A 16,240-nucleotide genomic window follows, 5' to 3' on the forward strand; every position below is an offset into this window, starting at 1 on the left:
CCCCAATTAAGCTGCGTCCGTAGATCCTAAGATCGTCGGAATCGGTGACGCCGTTTTCTCTAAATTCCAGTGGAATCCAACTCAATTTTCAGATTAAGGGAGTAAGGTGTGTCCATGGGTGGCTGCCACTTTTTTCTTCAGACCACTCTCATTGTTGTCGGGCTTAGATCTTGTCCGAAAGTGGCTACCACCACCCATCATGTGTAATTCCTGCATTTTTGAAAACTAGAGATTGCGTTTTAGTTCACAAGAATTTTCTGAAATTTTTCTAAACAATATCAATGAGCTGCGTATTTGAATCAGTGAGTTCGAAAACACACCAACTCCGAAAAAAAAAATTGTTCAGGAAACACCTAAAACTGCGCAGCGGGCGAAGAAGTTAGTTTAAGAAAAACCTTTTTGGTGCCAAAGGACAAGTGCTCAGAGACTCTGTAAAGCACCAAGTTGAAATCGATACACCATGTTTGATGACAGAGAATTAAGCGTTTAAAAATTATCGAGTTGGTGTGTTTTCGTCCTCACCGACTTTCAGATACTGATTTTTCATAGCCTGCCCTGAAAAATGTATATTTTTCGACCTGAATAACGCTTGAATATTTATATAACTTGTTGGTACAAGGTATACTGAACGGAAAAAGGAAAACCGCAAAATCAGATGGTCACCCGTTTCCCTTGAAATGGCCAAAAATTGGTATTTCCAATGAAATACTTCGATCTTTCCCTTTTCCCGTCGCTGTTTCGAGCACTTCCGATTGCAATTTCGAAATTTCCTTTTGCGTGCAGATGCTTATATCCACAAGTGTTACTAAACCGTAAAAAAGTGAAAATCGAAAAGAACCCGAGTTGGTGTGTTTTCGAATTCACTGATTCATTTCTTCTCAAAGTCGCGTGTTCTGAGCTCCCATTTAAACATGCGTCCCTAGGTCATCCAAAATGGCTGCTGCACAGATCCGTTGGAGAATGACCACACTATTGACCCTGCCTTCTGGCAAGGAACCTTCGCCGCGTTTAACTCTCTGAGAAAGTAAAAAAATGAACTCAAATCAATCGAAGCGTTGCCTTCCACCAACCTGTTGCATCTTGTTTTGGAAAAGTAGCAAGCCTCCAAGTTTTTTATTCAGTGATCATCTTAAGCTGGTTTTTGTTTTGTATTTTCTTTTGCGTACATAACATTTTTGTTCTTAGTGAATCTAATACCTTATGTGATCAAAACTAGTGGATTCTGAAGGGGGGCTGAAAAAGCAACCGACACAAATTTCCCATTTGTGTGCCAATGAATGAAAGAGAAAAATACATCATCTTGGCAGAAAAATCAGTACTAATTTTAAGAATGGTCATGTTCCCGGGCAGATCTTGGTGGGAAGTTGTAATTCCCATTCAATGCCAAATAATGCATGGGAATCACTCTTAAAGCTTCCTACCCAGTGTTCGAATCTCACAGGCGTCAACGCGCCAAATACGCCTAAAAAATCGGCCATGACGCCTAAAAAATGAAGGCTCTGCGCCAACGTGGCCCCTAAAAATTGCCCCCTAAAAATCTGGATTTTCATAAGAAGTCACATAAAGAAAGAAAAACGAATCTATTTGAATTGAAAAAACTCAAAATTTTCAGCACTACAAGTGAAAGCTTGCTTTTTCTATTCTTCGTAATTTTATTCTTAGTGCTTTTGTCTTCCCCAAGTTACAGCTACTCATTAGTTCTGTTACGAAAACATCTTGCGTCTAACTCTTCACTGAGTGCGCTGTAATATATAGGCAAAAAGTGTATTTGGCCCCTAAAAAATTTTCAATGGTGCCTAAAAATCAAGCTTGATGCGCCACATAGCTCCTAAAACTCAAAGGTGAGTTTCGAACACTGTTCCTACCACAATTTTTGCAAGGCAAATCTGCCCATCGATTGGACTATGTTCAGAAGATTCTTGATTATCCGATACTAAGCTGCGGTCCAGATGTGGGAAAGTTGAAACTACCATAGAAAGACTGAAAAAATGTTATTTCAGGCTCTGTTGTAACCGGGAACCACTAACTTCGCCCCTTTTTCTCTTCTATTTACAAAACATGGTTATTTAAATTGATATAAGTACAAAATTCCCACATATTCAATTCCCCCCCCCCCCTCCCAAAAAAAACTGGTTTCTGTAAGCTGTGTCCAGGAATGTCTCTCTTCAGCGATAGAAAAACAAGTGTTAGTCAATCAAGTTTCGGATACTCAAGTGTTGGATAGTCGAGGTTATACTGAATTTGGAAAATGCAGGAAAAATTCATACCGGGTGTCCGTAAAGTAACTGAAAAGTGGGTATAATTTTTGAACAAAAAAAGATAGAAGGTTGTGGTTTGTGGCATTCTTCATCATTCAAGAAGGGACATTTTTCGATGGGGGGGGGGGGTTTCTTGGTGGACCCCCCTGGGGGGCAACTTTTAAAATTCAAGTAGCAACCCCAATTTTTTTAGACATGGTTAGAAAGAACTTGAAAAGGCAAGAAGAATGGCGAAAAATAATTGAAATCAGTTCACTCCCTCAAAAGTTATAGCCGGTCAAAATTTTAAATTGACCACCTTTCAAAAAATCGCCGTTGAGCTCCAATTATCGAAAAAACAAAAACAAACCAGGAATGAAAAGTTTGAAAAGTGCCTTTTAGGAAAAGGAAAAACAACTGACGTTATCACAAGTTCCGATGGCATTGTTTCAAAACAAAATTTCGGAAAATTCAACGTGGCGGCAAATTTGAGGAAACGCTAAAAATGAAAATTCCAGAAACGGTTATCTCTCAAATACCCTCTAGTTTTAGGAAATCAAAGGCATCAACTTTAATTCCTTTATTTGGCCAAGTAAGAGCAATAATTTGCTGACTTTAAAGTTGTCAAGCGGGGCGCCTTCAATCGTTGGAGTATGCAACACCACAGGATTAAGTGTGCTGTCAAAAAATGAAGCCGATGTGAAAAAGCGCTCCTCCTTTGGGATGCTTCAGAAATTTTCAAGGTCCTCCTCCTCATTTAACGATAAAAAGAAGAAAAGAAAAATTGAGCAATTTCTACCCATAAACTTGGGGAGCCAAAAAAAAATGGTTTATCCTGATGGGGTGGGGGCGGTTGACATTTTTGACATTTCTCTCTCTGAAAATTAAAAATCCAAGAATAATTTTAATGCTCTAACTCCTGGCACTCCTAATTGGCAAGGAGGATATCTGCTGCGCTTTCAATTCCTAAAACACCGCTTTACTTTTGATTATTATCTGAGTTGAGAATATCTCAAACTCACGATTTGAGGCACCGATCTTTTTAGGTAACATCTGATGCACTACCTGATCGGTGACACAATTTACGAAGCTGAAATCAGTATGCTAAGTTCCCTTGATCATACTGCATTCTGATTTAGATTGCAATTATCAGATTATTCTCGATTCAAGTAAAACTACTGTTTCCACTTTCACGGATTTTTGTTTTTTTTTAACTTGGTATCTAGTCATTTGACAAATGAAGTTGTAAAATATTAATTGGTTTTATTTAATCGTACTTAATTTTGCTGCTTTGGAGGAGGACCTTGAAAATTTCTGAAGCATCCCAAAGGAGGAGCGCTTTTTCACATCGGCTTCATTTTTTGACAGCACACTTAATCCTGTGGTGTTGCATACTCCAACGATTGAAGGCGCCCCGCTTGACAACTTTAAAGTCAGCAAATTATTGCTCTTACTTGGCCAAATAAAGGAATTAAAGTTGATGCCTTTGATTTCCTAAAACTAGAGGGTATTTGAGAGATAACCGTTTCTGGAATTTTCATTTTTAGCGTTTCCTCAAATTTGCCGCCACGTTGAATTTTCCGAAATTTTGTTTTGAAACAATGCCATCGGAACTTGTGATAACGTCAGTTGTTTTTCCTTTTCCTAAAAGGCACTTTTCAAACTTTTCATTCCTGGTTTGTTTTTGTTTTTTCGATAATTGGAGCTCAACGGCGATTTTTTGAAAGGTGGTCAATTTAAAATTTTGACCGGCTATAACTTTTGAGGGAGTGAACTGATTTCAATTATTTTTCGCCATTCTTCTTGCCTTTTCAAGTTCTTTCTAACCATGTCTAAAAAAATTGGGGTTGCTACTTGAATTTTAAAAGTTGCCCCCCAGGGGGGTCCACCAAGAAACCCCCCCCCCCATCGAAAAATGTCCCTTCTTGAATGATGAAGAATGCCACAAACCACAACCTTCTATCTTTTTTTGTTCAAAAATTATACCCACTTTTCAGTCATTTTGATCACCCAGTATGTTACTGTTCCAATTTACAGTTAAGTTTGTTTAACTCAATAAAGTATCTCATTGGAATGTAAAATATGTTTCACAGGTGCTGAAGATCAAATCCAGTTCGATTATCGTCTCTCTCATGGAGAGGATCCTGATGCTTATTTCAAAGCACTCATTAACTCATCTGGTAAAATGGTCTTGATCGATAAATTATTACCCAAACTAAAGAGTAATGGTCATAGGGTTTTGATTTTTAGTCAAATGGTCAGGTGTCTTGACATCCTTGAGGATTATCTAATGTATCGAAAGTAAGTACTGACTGCTTGTCTACTCCAGTATTAAAGACATTATTCCATTTAGTTTTCATAAAGAAGGGTGCTCTTACTTACCAGCAAATGTGGCTAGAAAGTATTAGATTGTACTTTCTTTACTTATTAAATTACATTAGTTATCTCTCAATTCCGAGGATCATCTCTCGAGTCTGAGGATTAACTCCTAATTCATATATTCATTAAATAGAGTGGTTATCTTTCTGTCAGAACGTGGGTTTTTATAAGACCCAAAATATTACGTTCCAATGGCAAAATTGTTTTTCCTATAGGATTTATGTAGTTTCTAAGAAATTTTACCAAAAAATCAAACCTTTATGTGCCTTCTGTATAAGGTTGCAGGAAATTTTTCACAGTGGCAGTGAACAAAGTTAATTTCTATGAGACTGTTTGGTAAAAAAACTGAACTAATATTCTATTAGTTTGGGTAAAACACGAAACTAATATACTGTTAAAAAGTTGAGAGCAAAAACCCCTCAAAGGTGTATTAATTTTTTTAAATTTTGCCACTTCCTGAAAATAAAAATAGGGAAACCCTCTATCTAAATGACCTTTGTACTTATACCTAAATGTCTGTCTTTAAGTCATTTCTTTAGTGTGTCGTTCTCTGATCGAACTCATGGACCGTGAGCCATTTAAACGCGCAATTTTATTAAGTGACGCATGTGGTGGCCAAAATAAGAACTTCTTGCTTATGTGCTTTTGTGCTTGGTTTTCGGAAGTGTATGCCGTCGAAATACTGCATGTTTACCCTGTTCGCGGGCACAGTTACTCAATTTGCGATCGTAATTTCGGGATTTACGGTAAAAAGTTGAAAAAATTACCCATTATTCAGACTGCTGCGGAGTATCTGAAAATCATTGCGAAAAGTCGAGAAAAGCCTTTCCCCTATTGGAGCACGTGGGACCCATCGCTTTTTAAAGAATGGGAAACTGTATTGCGTCCTTTTTTTAAGAGAAAACCGACGAAGAAGCATAGTTGCTTTACTCTTCAAAAATATTGCATGCTGAAATACAAGCCAGACGGAACTATTTCAGCCTCTAAGACGTACAATCCCGATTTTGAGGACTTCCAGTACTGGAAGAATGCCGATATTACCCGTCAAGAGTTGGATATAAAACCCCCACAAGCAACTCTTCCACCTTTGAAACCGGCCAAAATAGCAGATGTCAGAGCTCTCTATGAGTTTTTGAATGAAGAGGCGAGGACCTGGTTAAACATCCTTTTCAAAAACAGCGTTCCAGGTGACGATGGGCAATAAGGGCCCTCTGATCTCTCCGATGACGATATCAGCGAATATTAAAACTTTTTGCTTACTATTTGAACCTAATACAAGGTACATTATTCATACTAACATTTACTTTTTTTCATCTATCCTCTAACTCCTGAAAAATTAAAATCAATTAGACAAATACCCATTCGAAGTCGATCTCTGTTAAAACCACGTATAATTATTTATTTAGCAGATTCATTTACTCAAAAGCGTCTGTTAATTTAGGATCATGTGCTTCTGTAAAATAATTCTAGATAGTATGAGCTTTAAAACAGTCTTCAGTTTTTTTAAATCGGTTGAGTAGTTTCGAAAATATACACTGTCAAACTTATTGTTCCTGCACCCGTTTATTTACCTTTTCAGATACCCTTTTGAAAGACTTGATGGTCGTATCAGAGGCAATCTGAGGCAAGCAGCCATTGATAGGTATTGCAAACCTGATTCAGACAGATTTGTATTTCTTCTATGTACCAAAGCTGGTGGTCTTGGTATTAACTTGACTGCTGCAGACACTGTTATTATATACGATAGTGATTGGAATCCGCAAAATGACCTACAGGTAATTCATTTTTTAGTTTTTCCACATTAGGTTCATTGCCTCAACCCCAGGGTGATAGTCTTCATTTCGAGTATATTCCAATAAATAATCAAGGAGAATTTCAATATGAAATATTTGTAATTTGCATGAGTTTGGAATTTGTGATTTACGTTTTTTCTCTTTTTGAAAGGTTTTCTTTTTGAGAAAAACGATGGTGCTACTGGTTTTCTTTAGAATGAGCTCCTAAGCTCAATAAAGCTATCAAAGTTGAAGTTGTTGTTGTAGGGCTTCCAGTGGTCTGAGAAACTTGGAAAGTTACGGGCTTTTGCAAATAGTGCTTTGGCTCAGCAGTGTAATCGAAAGACCAAAAATCCAGGTGGAAACTTTGTCCATAAGTAAAGTAATTCTAAACTTTTGGAGTTTATAAAGAGCTAATAAGCCAGTAGTCCCGTTGTTATGTACTTCCGTGGAATGGTAAGTGAAGAAGTTTAGAAAATGTCTTAATCTCTTCGTTTTGGTGGGCAAGAAACGAATTTAGATGGTGTCAAGCTCATGTTTGCGTCTAATCCCCCAAATTCAAGATGACTGCCAAAATGGCTTGAGGGTTGACAATTTTGGAATTTGCCTTAGATGTTGTGATAGGAGTAAACATTTGTCGTACAATCCGAATTTGAGGTTAAAATCCTTTCCGGCTCTAAAGTATGCCTAAAATCCAAGATGGCCACCATAATTTTCACGATATGGTCAAAACTCTGATATGTACGCCAGGGTGTCTAGCGACCGGGAAAGTCAGGGAAAGTCAGGGAGATGAAATTGGTCCGGGAGAAGTCAGGGGAAGTCAGGGAAGAAAAACACAGAACCGGGAGAGAAGCGAACTCCCGTCGAAGATCGCGATTTTTTTAATAACTTCACGGCGCTTCGATACTTAGCCGTGCAGCACTCTCTCCTGGTCTGAGGTGCCATCTGAACCGTTAGTGCTGACGTAAATAAAGAGACTACATAGTGTAGTCTCTTTATTCTATGGTGCTGACTAGTGGTGCTCCCTCTCTCTATCGCTGTGTTGCGTCCCCGACGCCTCTTTTAGCGTCCGCGACACCTCTGGAAGTGCCCCCGACGCCTTTTGAAGCGTCCACGACGCCTTTAAAGCGTCCGCGACGCCTCCTTCAGCGTCTGCGACACCTTTGGGAGTGTCAGCGACGGCTGTGCAAGCGTCCGCGACAACTTTAAGGCGTCCGTGACGCCTCCTTAAGCGTCCACGACACCTCTGAAAGTGTCCGCGACGCCTTTGTAAAGCGTTCACGACGCCTTCCAAGCGTCCAAGACGCCTCTGGTAGTGTCCGCGACGACTTTTGAAGCGTCCATGACGCCTTACGCAACTTAAGGCGCGTCTGTCCGCGGCGTCCTGGACGCCGGCGGAAAATGCTGCTACCGAGTCGAGGGCGAGAAGACGCTCACATTTCGGAGCACGGCACCTTAGGAGCGGAATTTGTGGATTTTTTCCGCTCTGTCCGCTGTCAATTTCTCGAATTTTCGTTGATCGGACAGTATGCTTTGAGCCGCGAAAATGGCTGGAGGCGCTTTTTTTTTTAGGAGGGTGTGGATTCGATCGACAAGAATCGACCGAAAAATAAAAACGTGAATCGATCGACACCGATTCGATGGACAAATTATTAAAAAAGCGGTGTAGTCCAGTCAATCTAGCCAAAAAAAGGGTCTAACCTCGGACAAATTAGCACAAACTTCTCTTGTGTTTTAAAGCGCTCCAAAACATGTCTAGAGCCCCCCAAAAAAAGTTTACCATTAGCCCCCCTCGGGAACACAGTCAAAATTGAGTATGACAAAATGGCGGCCGTCTGAAATAACGGATAAATTGATTGTTGACTTCGTCACCGTTTTCCCGATTTTGCGTGATTCTAGTGCATCCAGTGAAAAAAATCATTCCTGTCGTTTTTTTAGAGTATAAAATTCTGCTCACGAATATATATTAGTTTTTTTAATTTTGACTTGTTGGTGCCGAGCTACGAGGTCAGACACCGAAAAAAAAAGACTAGAATTTTCTTGAAATTTCAAGTTTGGTTTGTAACTTTTAAGATACAGCAATGGAAGAATTTTTTCTCTCAAAGCTGTTGGTACCATTGGAAAGAGCATGAAATTTTCTTTTGAAAACACATATTACATCAAAATTTAACTGAAGGTTAAAGACCTTTATAGGGCCTTTATGGAATGGTGTCAAATTTGACATTTTTTACTTTTTGTAAATTTTGGCTGGAATTTCGATCAGTGTGAACCTTTTTCCCGGATATTCGACTATTTTTGAAACAAATTTTGTTATTAATTTGATAGCCATGGTACATAGTAAAGGGAGAAGCACTTAGAGGGATGGTGGACCCCGGGGGGGGGGGCTTATCTGATTCGTTCACCGTTTAGACTATCGCAGTTAAAGATTCTAAGAAAAAAACTGCAAAACATCTATTTGTCGGCAGATTTTCATGAAATTTGGTGTATTTCAGTATAGGAAACCTAGGAAATTCGAATTTGACGTTACTTTCAGTCTGAATCAAAATTCAAGATGGCGGAAAAGAAGATGGCGGCAGTACTTTGTTAGATACCTGTTTATCGACTGATTTGCATGAAACTTAGTAAAACCCTGTATTTTGACCTAGAGAATTTGAATTCGGTGTTGGTTCTAACCAGAATTGAAATCAAAGATGGCGGGAAGAAGGTGGTGGCCATAATTTTTAAAAATTAAAGATGGCGCCCATAATTTGGAAACTACTTGTTTATCGCCTGATTTTCATGAAACTCAGTAAACCCTGGTATTTTGACCTGTACATTTTGAATTTGATATTAATTGTAGTCAAAATCAAAATTCAAGATGTCGGCAAGAAGATGGCGGAAAAAAGATGGCGGCCTTAATTTGTAACATACCTGTTTATCGACTTATTTTCAAGAAACTTAGTATTACCCGGTATTTTTACCAAAGTTTGTCGGTTTCGGTTTGATGACATAAAAAGTTAATAAGAAAGGGTAAAAAAGTAATTGAGAGGCTTAAGGAAAAGGCGCATAAGTGCAGTTTTCGAAAAAATCGACATATTAGTGACTTCAACTAAATCTAGGTTTGAAATAAATTCTGTGAAAAATTCACTGATAAAATCCAATTTTTAAGCATCAACATGTGAGTTGGAACTTTCTCTCCGCCATGAGGCTTCATATAATTTATAAACTTTTAACACGTTTTTGTCGAAATAGCGAAAACTGCACTTATGCGCCTTGTCCTTCAAGCCCCTCCCCCCCCCCCCCCCCCATTGAGGATATAAATGTGAAAATGCAATTTTTTCAGTAACGTCGAATATTTAATTGACACAAATTGAGAAATATAAAGGTGAGTAATGAAATAAAATATCAACTAAATTTTTATTTGGTCTATGGCAAGCTAAAGAATATTTGATTGTATAAATTGTCGTGTATTAAAATGATTTGGGTTCTTACAAATCACATTACCGCGAAAATTCTTTTAAAAATGCTCTCATAAGCTGAGGATGACACGCACTATTTTACCTCATCGAAGAATACCTACTCTCTAAGATGCAACAAAATTATAAAGGCAATTCCAGAGAAAACGGCCTTTTCAACTTTCATACCCAAGTTGTTTTGAACATTTACTTCCTCACAATATGTCATTACTTTAAGTTCTTAGTTGAGATTCAAAGCCAACGAGTTCTCGAAAACCCTTACCTATTCTCTTTTACTAAGCATCAGAATCGATTCATTGTTTCCCTGTTGCATTGATAGATTGATTAATAATCCGGTGGAGGAAAGAGAGGGGAATTTTTCATTCTTACATCAGTTAAGCAATTTCGGAAAGGACTATTTGAATTACTAATTATCTTCATTTTCCGCTTCCTTTTTGCTATCATGTTTCATTGATTTACAATTGGCTTTAGCAACAGGCTTCCTGATCTCGGTGAACCAGATCTCACATCTTATTTAGTAAACGACATAGGCAAGCAGGCCCGCATACTTATTGAATATATTGAAAGGTTCATTCTGGACTTATTATAACACAATACAGATTTTAGAAAAATGTAGAAGTAGAATCAATACTTTGATTTTACTCACCCGTTGAAGATTGAGTTCGATTCCTTTCTCGTAGCGACCGAAAAGCAGACGACAGGAGGCAGGTCGGTAAACTTTCAATTAATGAACTTTTCATTCTGAAGAAAAGCCGGGCATAAAGTCACACAAGCCTGTGTTACGTCACCTAAAGCACAGGTGCTACCCGTCTCCCCTGTTGACATCCCCCTCCCGCGTACCTGTACTCGCGTTTTAATCCTTATTTGCGCTTTCGCTAGAGTTGACCGCCCAAAGGTTCCAAACTTCCAATGTTGTATTGAATTTATTATAATTATTAGTTTTAGTATTGATTCCTCCAACGCAAAAAGACCCGCTCCCCGAGCTGCCTTCATTATACAACCCAATCCAATAAAGGGATGGTGCTTAGCATAGAAAATCAACTTTCTGTAAATATTGCCATTTTTGACAATTTTAAATAAAGCCGTGTCAAACACAAAAAATATCGAAATTTTTGAAACAAGGTACCTAATCTTATTGTAAATTTTATGTAATTTCACGTGGTTACAGTGGTTTTTTGATCAGACCCCTCTAAAATGCTTAAAAATTAGAAAAATGGAGCTAAAAATGGACTTTTTTCAGAAAAGTGTCAGTTTTGATCCCAGAAGAAATTATCCTACCGGCAAATATAATTACTTGAAAGGATGTTGAACACACTTTTCTAGACCGAAATTTAACGTACTTTTCAGTTACATCATTCATTTTAACTTTAAAGCTCATTTTAAAGCGATAAAATCTCAAAAATAACTAAAAAATTAAATTTCATCAATTTTTTTTTAACTCTTTTTAAACCAAAATTCAGTGCTAGGACCCCTCAAAAAGACTTTACGGCAAACTTCACTAGCCCTATGTTATAGAAAATTTTATGAACTTTTCATTTCTTACCTTGTTTTTTTTCTTAAACTCTTTTTAACACGTAAAAAATAAGAAAAATCGCGGGAAAATTTTTTTCGGGCAAATTGCAATTTTTTTCAACATTGCCTCCGCATTTTCACGAGAGACGCCAAAATTCAAATAAAGGTACATTTCTTACATAAAATTTTATCAGCTTTTTGATGATTACCATGGTTTGATGAAAAAAATTGTTTGCAGCCATGAAAAACCACAAAAACCTGAGAAAAAGCCTTATTATTCAATAATTTGTAAATTTTCACCGTCTCAAAAATTGGCTTCTAAGTACACTTAAATTCCTTAAAAAATTTATTTATGGACATTTTTTTAACTTCCATGTGCTATTACATTGGTACCATAAAATTTACTTCAAACAAAAATTACTAAACTTAAAAATTTTGAGTATATGTTAAGAAAGTGGTTCGTAACCGAGCAGCCGGATTTTCCAATAGACAACTTTAACGCCATATCTAACCCTCTTTAAAAAATTCAAACCAGTAATTTCAGGTATGCAATTTGTTGGAAATTTTATGCTCTAAACGATGATTACCGTCGTTGAATCAGATCCTCAGTTTCCAGCTGTCAAAAAGCCGAAAATCGTTGAAATTCTGAAATTTCTAGAGAAATCAGTTTTTAGCGTAATTCCCTTAAATACGCTTTTCAGGTACATGTTGTAAAATTTAAATGAAAACCAGGGTGTTATTTGTCTTGCAATTTCATTACCTTTCTAAAAAGTATATATAAGTTATACTTTTGTCGAAAAATAATTGATCAAAAGCGCTGGAAACGGAAAAAAACAGCTGAATTTGTAGTTGAATATTGACTTCATGCTTTAGAATGATTCGTCTCACAATGAGGTCATATAAGATGAAAAGGTAAAATGAATGGGTATACTTATGTAAAATTTAGCGTACTTTTCAGTGGTGCCGTTGTTTTTAACCTTAAATTAATTATTTTGACCTAAAATTGGTCAAGAACGCGAGAAATCGTGAATTTTCAGCAGATTTTGCCGGTTGTTGTTTTTAAATATTAAAATTCGGAAAGAAAAAAATAAGAAAAGCCTAAGTTTTGTATATGATTCTTAATCAAAATTTTATGATCTTTCAAACTAATGCCAAATTTTTTTGGTTTGACGCATTATTTTTGAGTTATAAAGGGAAATCCGTATGTACGTCCTCTTTGAAAATTGCCGTAAGCCGCCATTTTGAAAAACTGCGATTTGACCACTTTCCCGGTGGAATTTTTTGGTAAACTTTTTTTTCTGTCTTATTGGGTACCTAGAGACCCTATATACCAAAGGAAAAGTTTGTGCTAATTTGTCCGAGGTAAAAAGCTAGATTGACTGGACTAGTGTCGATTCGATCGACATGAATCGATCGGAAAAAACCGTGAATCGATCAGAAAAAAACGTGAATCGATCAGAAAAAAACGTGAATCGATCAGAAAAAAACGTGAATCGATCGGAAAAAAACGTGAATCGATCGGAAAAAAACGTGAATCGATCGACGAGAAATGATTGACAATTAATTACAAAAAAAAAAAACCGGTATCAAGTCAATCGACATGAATCGATCGAAAAACCAAAACGTGAACCGATCGACGTAATTCGATCGACTCACAGGTTTGTCGATCGACTCATAGGTTTGTCGATCGATTCACAGGTTTGTCGATAGACTCACAGGTTTGTCGATCGATTCACGGCTTTTGTCGATCGATTCACGGCTTTCGTCGAACGATTCACGGATTTTGTCGATCAATTCACGGCTTTTGTGTTCGATTCGCGGGTTTGTCGAACTGAACACATTCGAAAATATGTAGGAAAAGCAGCGGACTGAGCGGAATTTGTCGGTGTCTCCGCTCCGATCTGTTGGCGACAGATCGGAGCGTCCTCCATCGGCGTTTTCCGCAGCGTCTCTCCGCCGCTAAGGTGCCGTCCCCGCGCAAAATCATTAGACAGATTTATCGGCGTCTCTCCGCGGCGTCCAGGACGCCGCGGACAGACGCGCCTTAAGTTGCGTAGCTTAAAGCATCCGCGACACCTCTGGAAGTGTTCGCGACACCTGTGGAAGCGTCCACGACAACTTTAAGGCGTCCGCGACGCCTTCTTAAGCGTCCATGACACCTCTGGATGTGTCCGCGACGCCTGTGGAAGCGTCCGCGACAAGTTTTAGGCGTCCGCGACGCCTGTGGGAGTGTCCGCGACACCGCTTGAAGTGTCCGCGACGCCTTTTGAAGTGTCCACGACGCCTCCTTTAGCATCCGCGACGCCTCCTTTAGCGTCCGCGACACCTCCGGAAGAGAACTATTTCTTCCTCTATTTATTTAATTCCCGAAGTTGCAAATGTCTATAAAGTTTTTTGAAGTAAGCAAAGATCAAGTTGATGCAATAGTGGAAGAAAGAAAAGAATCTTTTTTACGAGAGTCTCCGTTGACACCATGACACCCAAAGACCGCAGAAAGGTTTTATTCTTGAATTGTAATCCATCGCTTTGAAGGGTGGAAAACATCGTACAGACTGAAAGCAAATCTTGGTAAAAGGTCATGAAAAGTCAGGGAGAAAGAAAATTCAATAGGTCAGGGAAAACCTTGAAAGTCAGGGAGAATGAAAAGAAAAATTTGCTAGACACCCTGTACGCACAAGTACCAAGTAGGGTGTCCTTCAGAGGACTTTATGGGTTGTAGATCTTGCTTATGATATCAGAAAGTTTGCAAGTTTATCGAAGCCTCACAGATGCAATATGGTGGCCAAAATGACGGCTGCAGGGTGAAATATTTTATTTAGGCTCGTATCATACACTGGATATTTTTAATGAAATCCCCGCAAGTTCAGCACACAGAACAAAATCATCGATATTTTTGGGTGTATGAGAGCTAGTAAGGCAATTCATGAGGTAAGGTATCCATTATGCGCATGTTTTTACATGCTACGTTTCATGGCATTACGTGGTATGTGTATGCATTGGACACTTTAGATATTTTCTTGATATTTTGGACCGCATTCGGAATCAGCAGAGTACAAAACACACCTGCAAATTCATCATCATTTAAAGGGTAACTTCTCTAAAGTTCTCTTTAAGCGGCAGCCATGGGGGCCACTATTGTATTTTTTAGAGAACTTTTATGGGCTTGTTATGGTATTAGTATCTCATTTTTGGAATCAGCAACCCTAAAACTTAAGCAGGACCCCCTCATTCGACGAAAGGAACCTTAAAAAAATATTTCACTCCGCAGCCGCAGGCATTTTGGCCACCATATGGCTTTTGTGGGGCTTTAATAGACCTCTAATAACTTTCCGATCTCAAATAGGCAAGATCTACGAACCAAGAAAGCCTCTGAAGGACACCTTACTTGCCACTTGTACGTATATATGGGAGTTTACTCCAATCACGACATCTGAGGCAAATTCCAAAATTTTCGATCCCCGGGCCCTTTTTTTGGCCATCATCTTGAATCTGGGGGGTTAAACGCAAACATGAGCTCGGCAACATCCAAATTTTTTTCTTGTCCATCAAAATAAAGAGATTAAGACATTTTCCATACATACTTCATTCACCGTACTACAGGGAGCTTTTTTTTGGATCTATTCCCTTGGACTACTTGGCAAAGTTGGAGATTTTGAAAGTTATGAAATATGGAAGCCAGTGGAGGAAAACCTGGTTATACTGAACGAGCGTACAGTGGAAGTTCGACTTTACATCTGGTCAAACTCTCCTTGCACAGATACAGATTAAATGCATTATCAGTGTTGCCATATTGTTTGAGGACTCATAAGATTAGGACCCTGGCCACCCTGCCAGTGTAATCAATCCATATCTGTGCATATTTTAGTTTGACTGGATATGGTCGAGGGACTCTCAGCGTAGCGTGGAGATTCCCTTACGTTACTGCCTCAACTTTGAGGGATGTTTTTGATGTTGGGAGTTCGTTTATAAATGACCCAGTGACAACATCTTGTTTCTCCTTAAAATTTACCAAAGGAAAAGTACTTAATGTGTGAATCTCAGAGGCATATAAGAGCTCTGTTATATCTGTCTCGGTTGATTTTTTTCTAAAAATGAGCCATGTTGGGCGAGTTCCTGAGATCAGGAAAAATGGAGGAAGTCGAAGAGCTAGTTTCTAGCATTGTTATTTCTAAATTTTGTGGTGTGAATTGTTCTATGTTGTGTATGGGAAGTGTTGGTCAGTATTGCAGTACTTTTTGCACCCTGTCAAGAAAATGCAAGTAAAACTGCAGCCAAAGGTCCAGTAAACGAAGACATATAGGGCCCATTTTTAGCCAAAACTTAACATACGGCTGGATATAGTCTCAATTATAGGTCCTCTGGATATAGTCAAAACAGGGTGTCGAGCATCAGGATTTCCCGATCCTATCAGGATTTAATCCCGATTTCATCAGGATTTGAGGAAAAATCAGATGTAAAATCAGAATTTGAGAAAAGTAGGCTATCCTATCGATTTTTTTATCGAGCTATTTTTAAGTTACATTCGCCTTAGAACTTAACTCTCCAGTTCTGCTTTGAGATGCAGAAATTTTAAGTTTTCTCTGCAAAAAATCAGAATTTGGAAAATTATGAAATCAGGATTTAGTAGTCAAAACTCAGGAAAAATCAGGATTTTATCAGGATTACCCAAAATGAAAAAAAAAAAACTAGACACCCTGTAAAATCTTAGCCGCCTAAATTCAACTACACATTAGAAATTAAAGCAACTAGGGCTCGTGATAATGGGACTTCTGGCTATAAACAACTTCTTATACGGGGTGTACAAAAAGTCCATCCCACCCCTGCTAACTTTTGAACGAATTGAGCTAGGGTAATGAAACTTTGGGAATGTTCCTATCTCAAAGGG

The 16,240-nt window shown here is 38.3% G+C and overlaps 1 protein-coding gene across 5 annotated transcripts in view; it reads left to right on the forward strand.

Annotated features, from left to right (window-relative positions):
* Nucleotides 1-16,240, forward strand: part of kis (chromodomain helicase DNA binding protein kismet) — a 252,200-nt gene that overhangs the window by 124,003 nt on the left and 111,957 nt on the right. For all 5 annotated transcript variants that reach the window (XM_072301409.1, XM_072301419.1, XM_072301422.1 and 2 more), the window contains exons 16-17: nucleotides 4,331-4,538; nucleotides 6,196-6,391. In XM_072301409.1, the coding sequence (XP_072157510.1) occupies nucleotides 4,331-4,538; nucleotides 6,196-6,391 (404 nt within the window). The remainder of the gene's footprint in view (nucleotides 1-4,330; nucleotides 4,539-6,195; nucleotides 6,392-16,240) is intronic.

Source organism: Bemisia tabaci, chromosome 1 (genome assembly GCF_918797505.1).
Source record: "Bemisia tabaci chromosome 1, PGI_BMITA_v3".
Classification (NCBI taxonomy): domain Eukaryota; kingdom Metazoa; phylum Arthropoda; class Insecta; order Hemiptera; family Aleyrodidae; genus Bemisia; species Bemisia tabaci.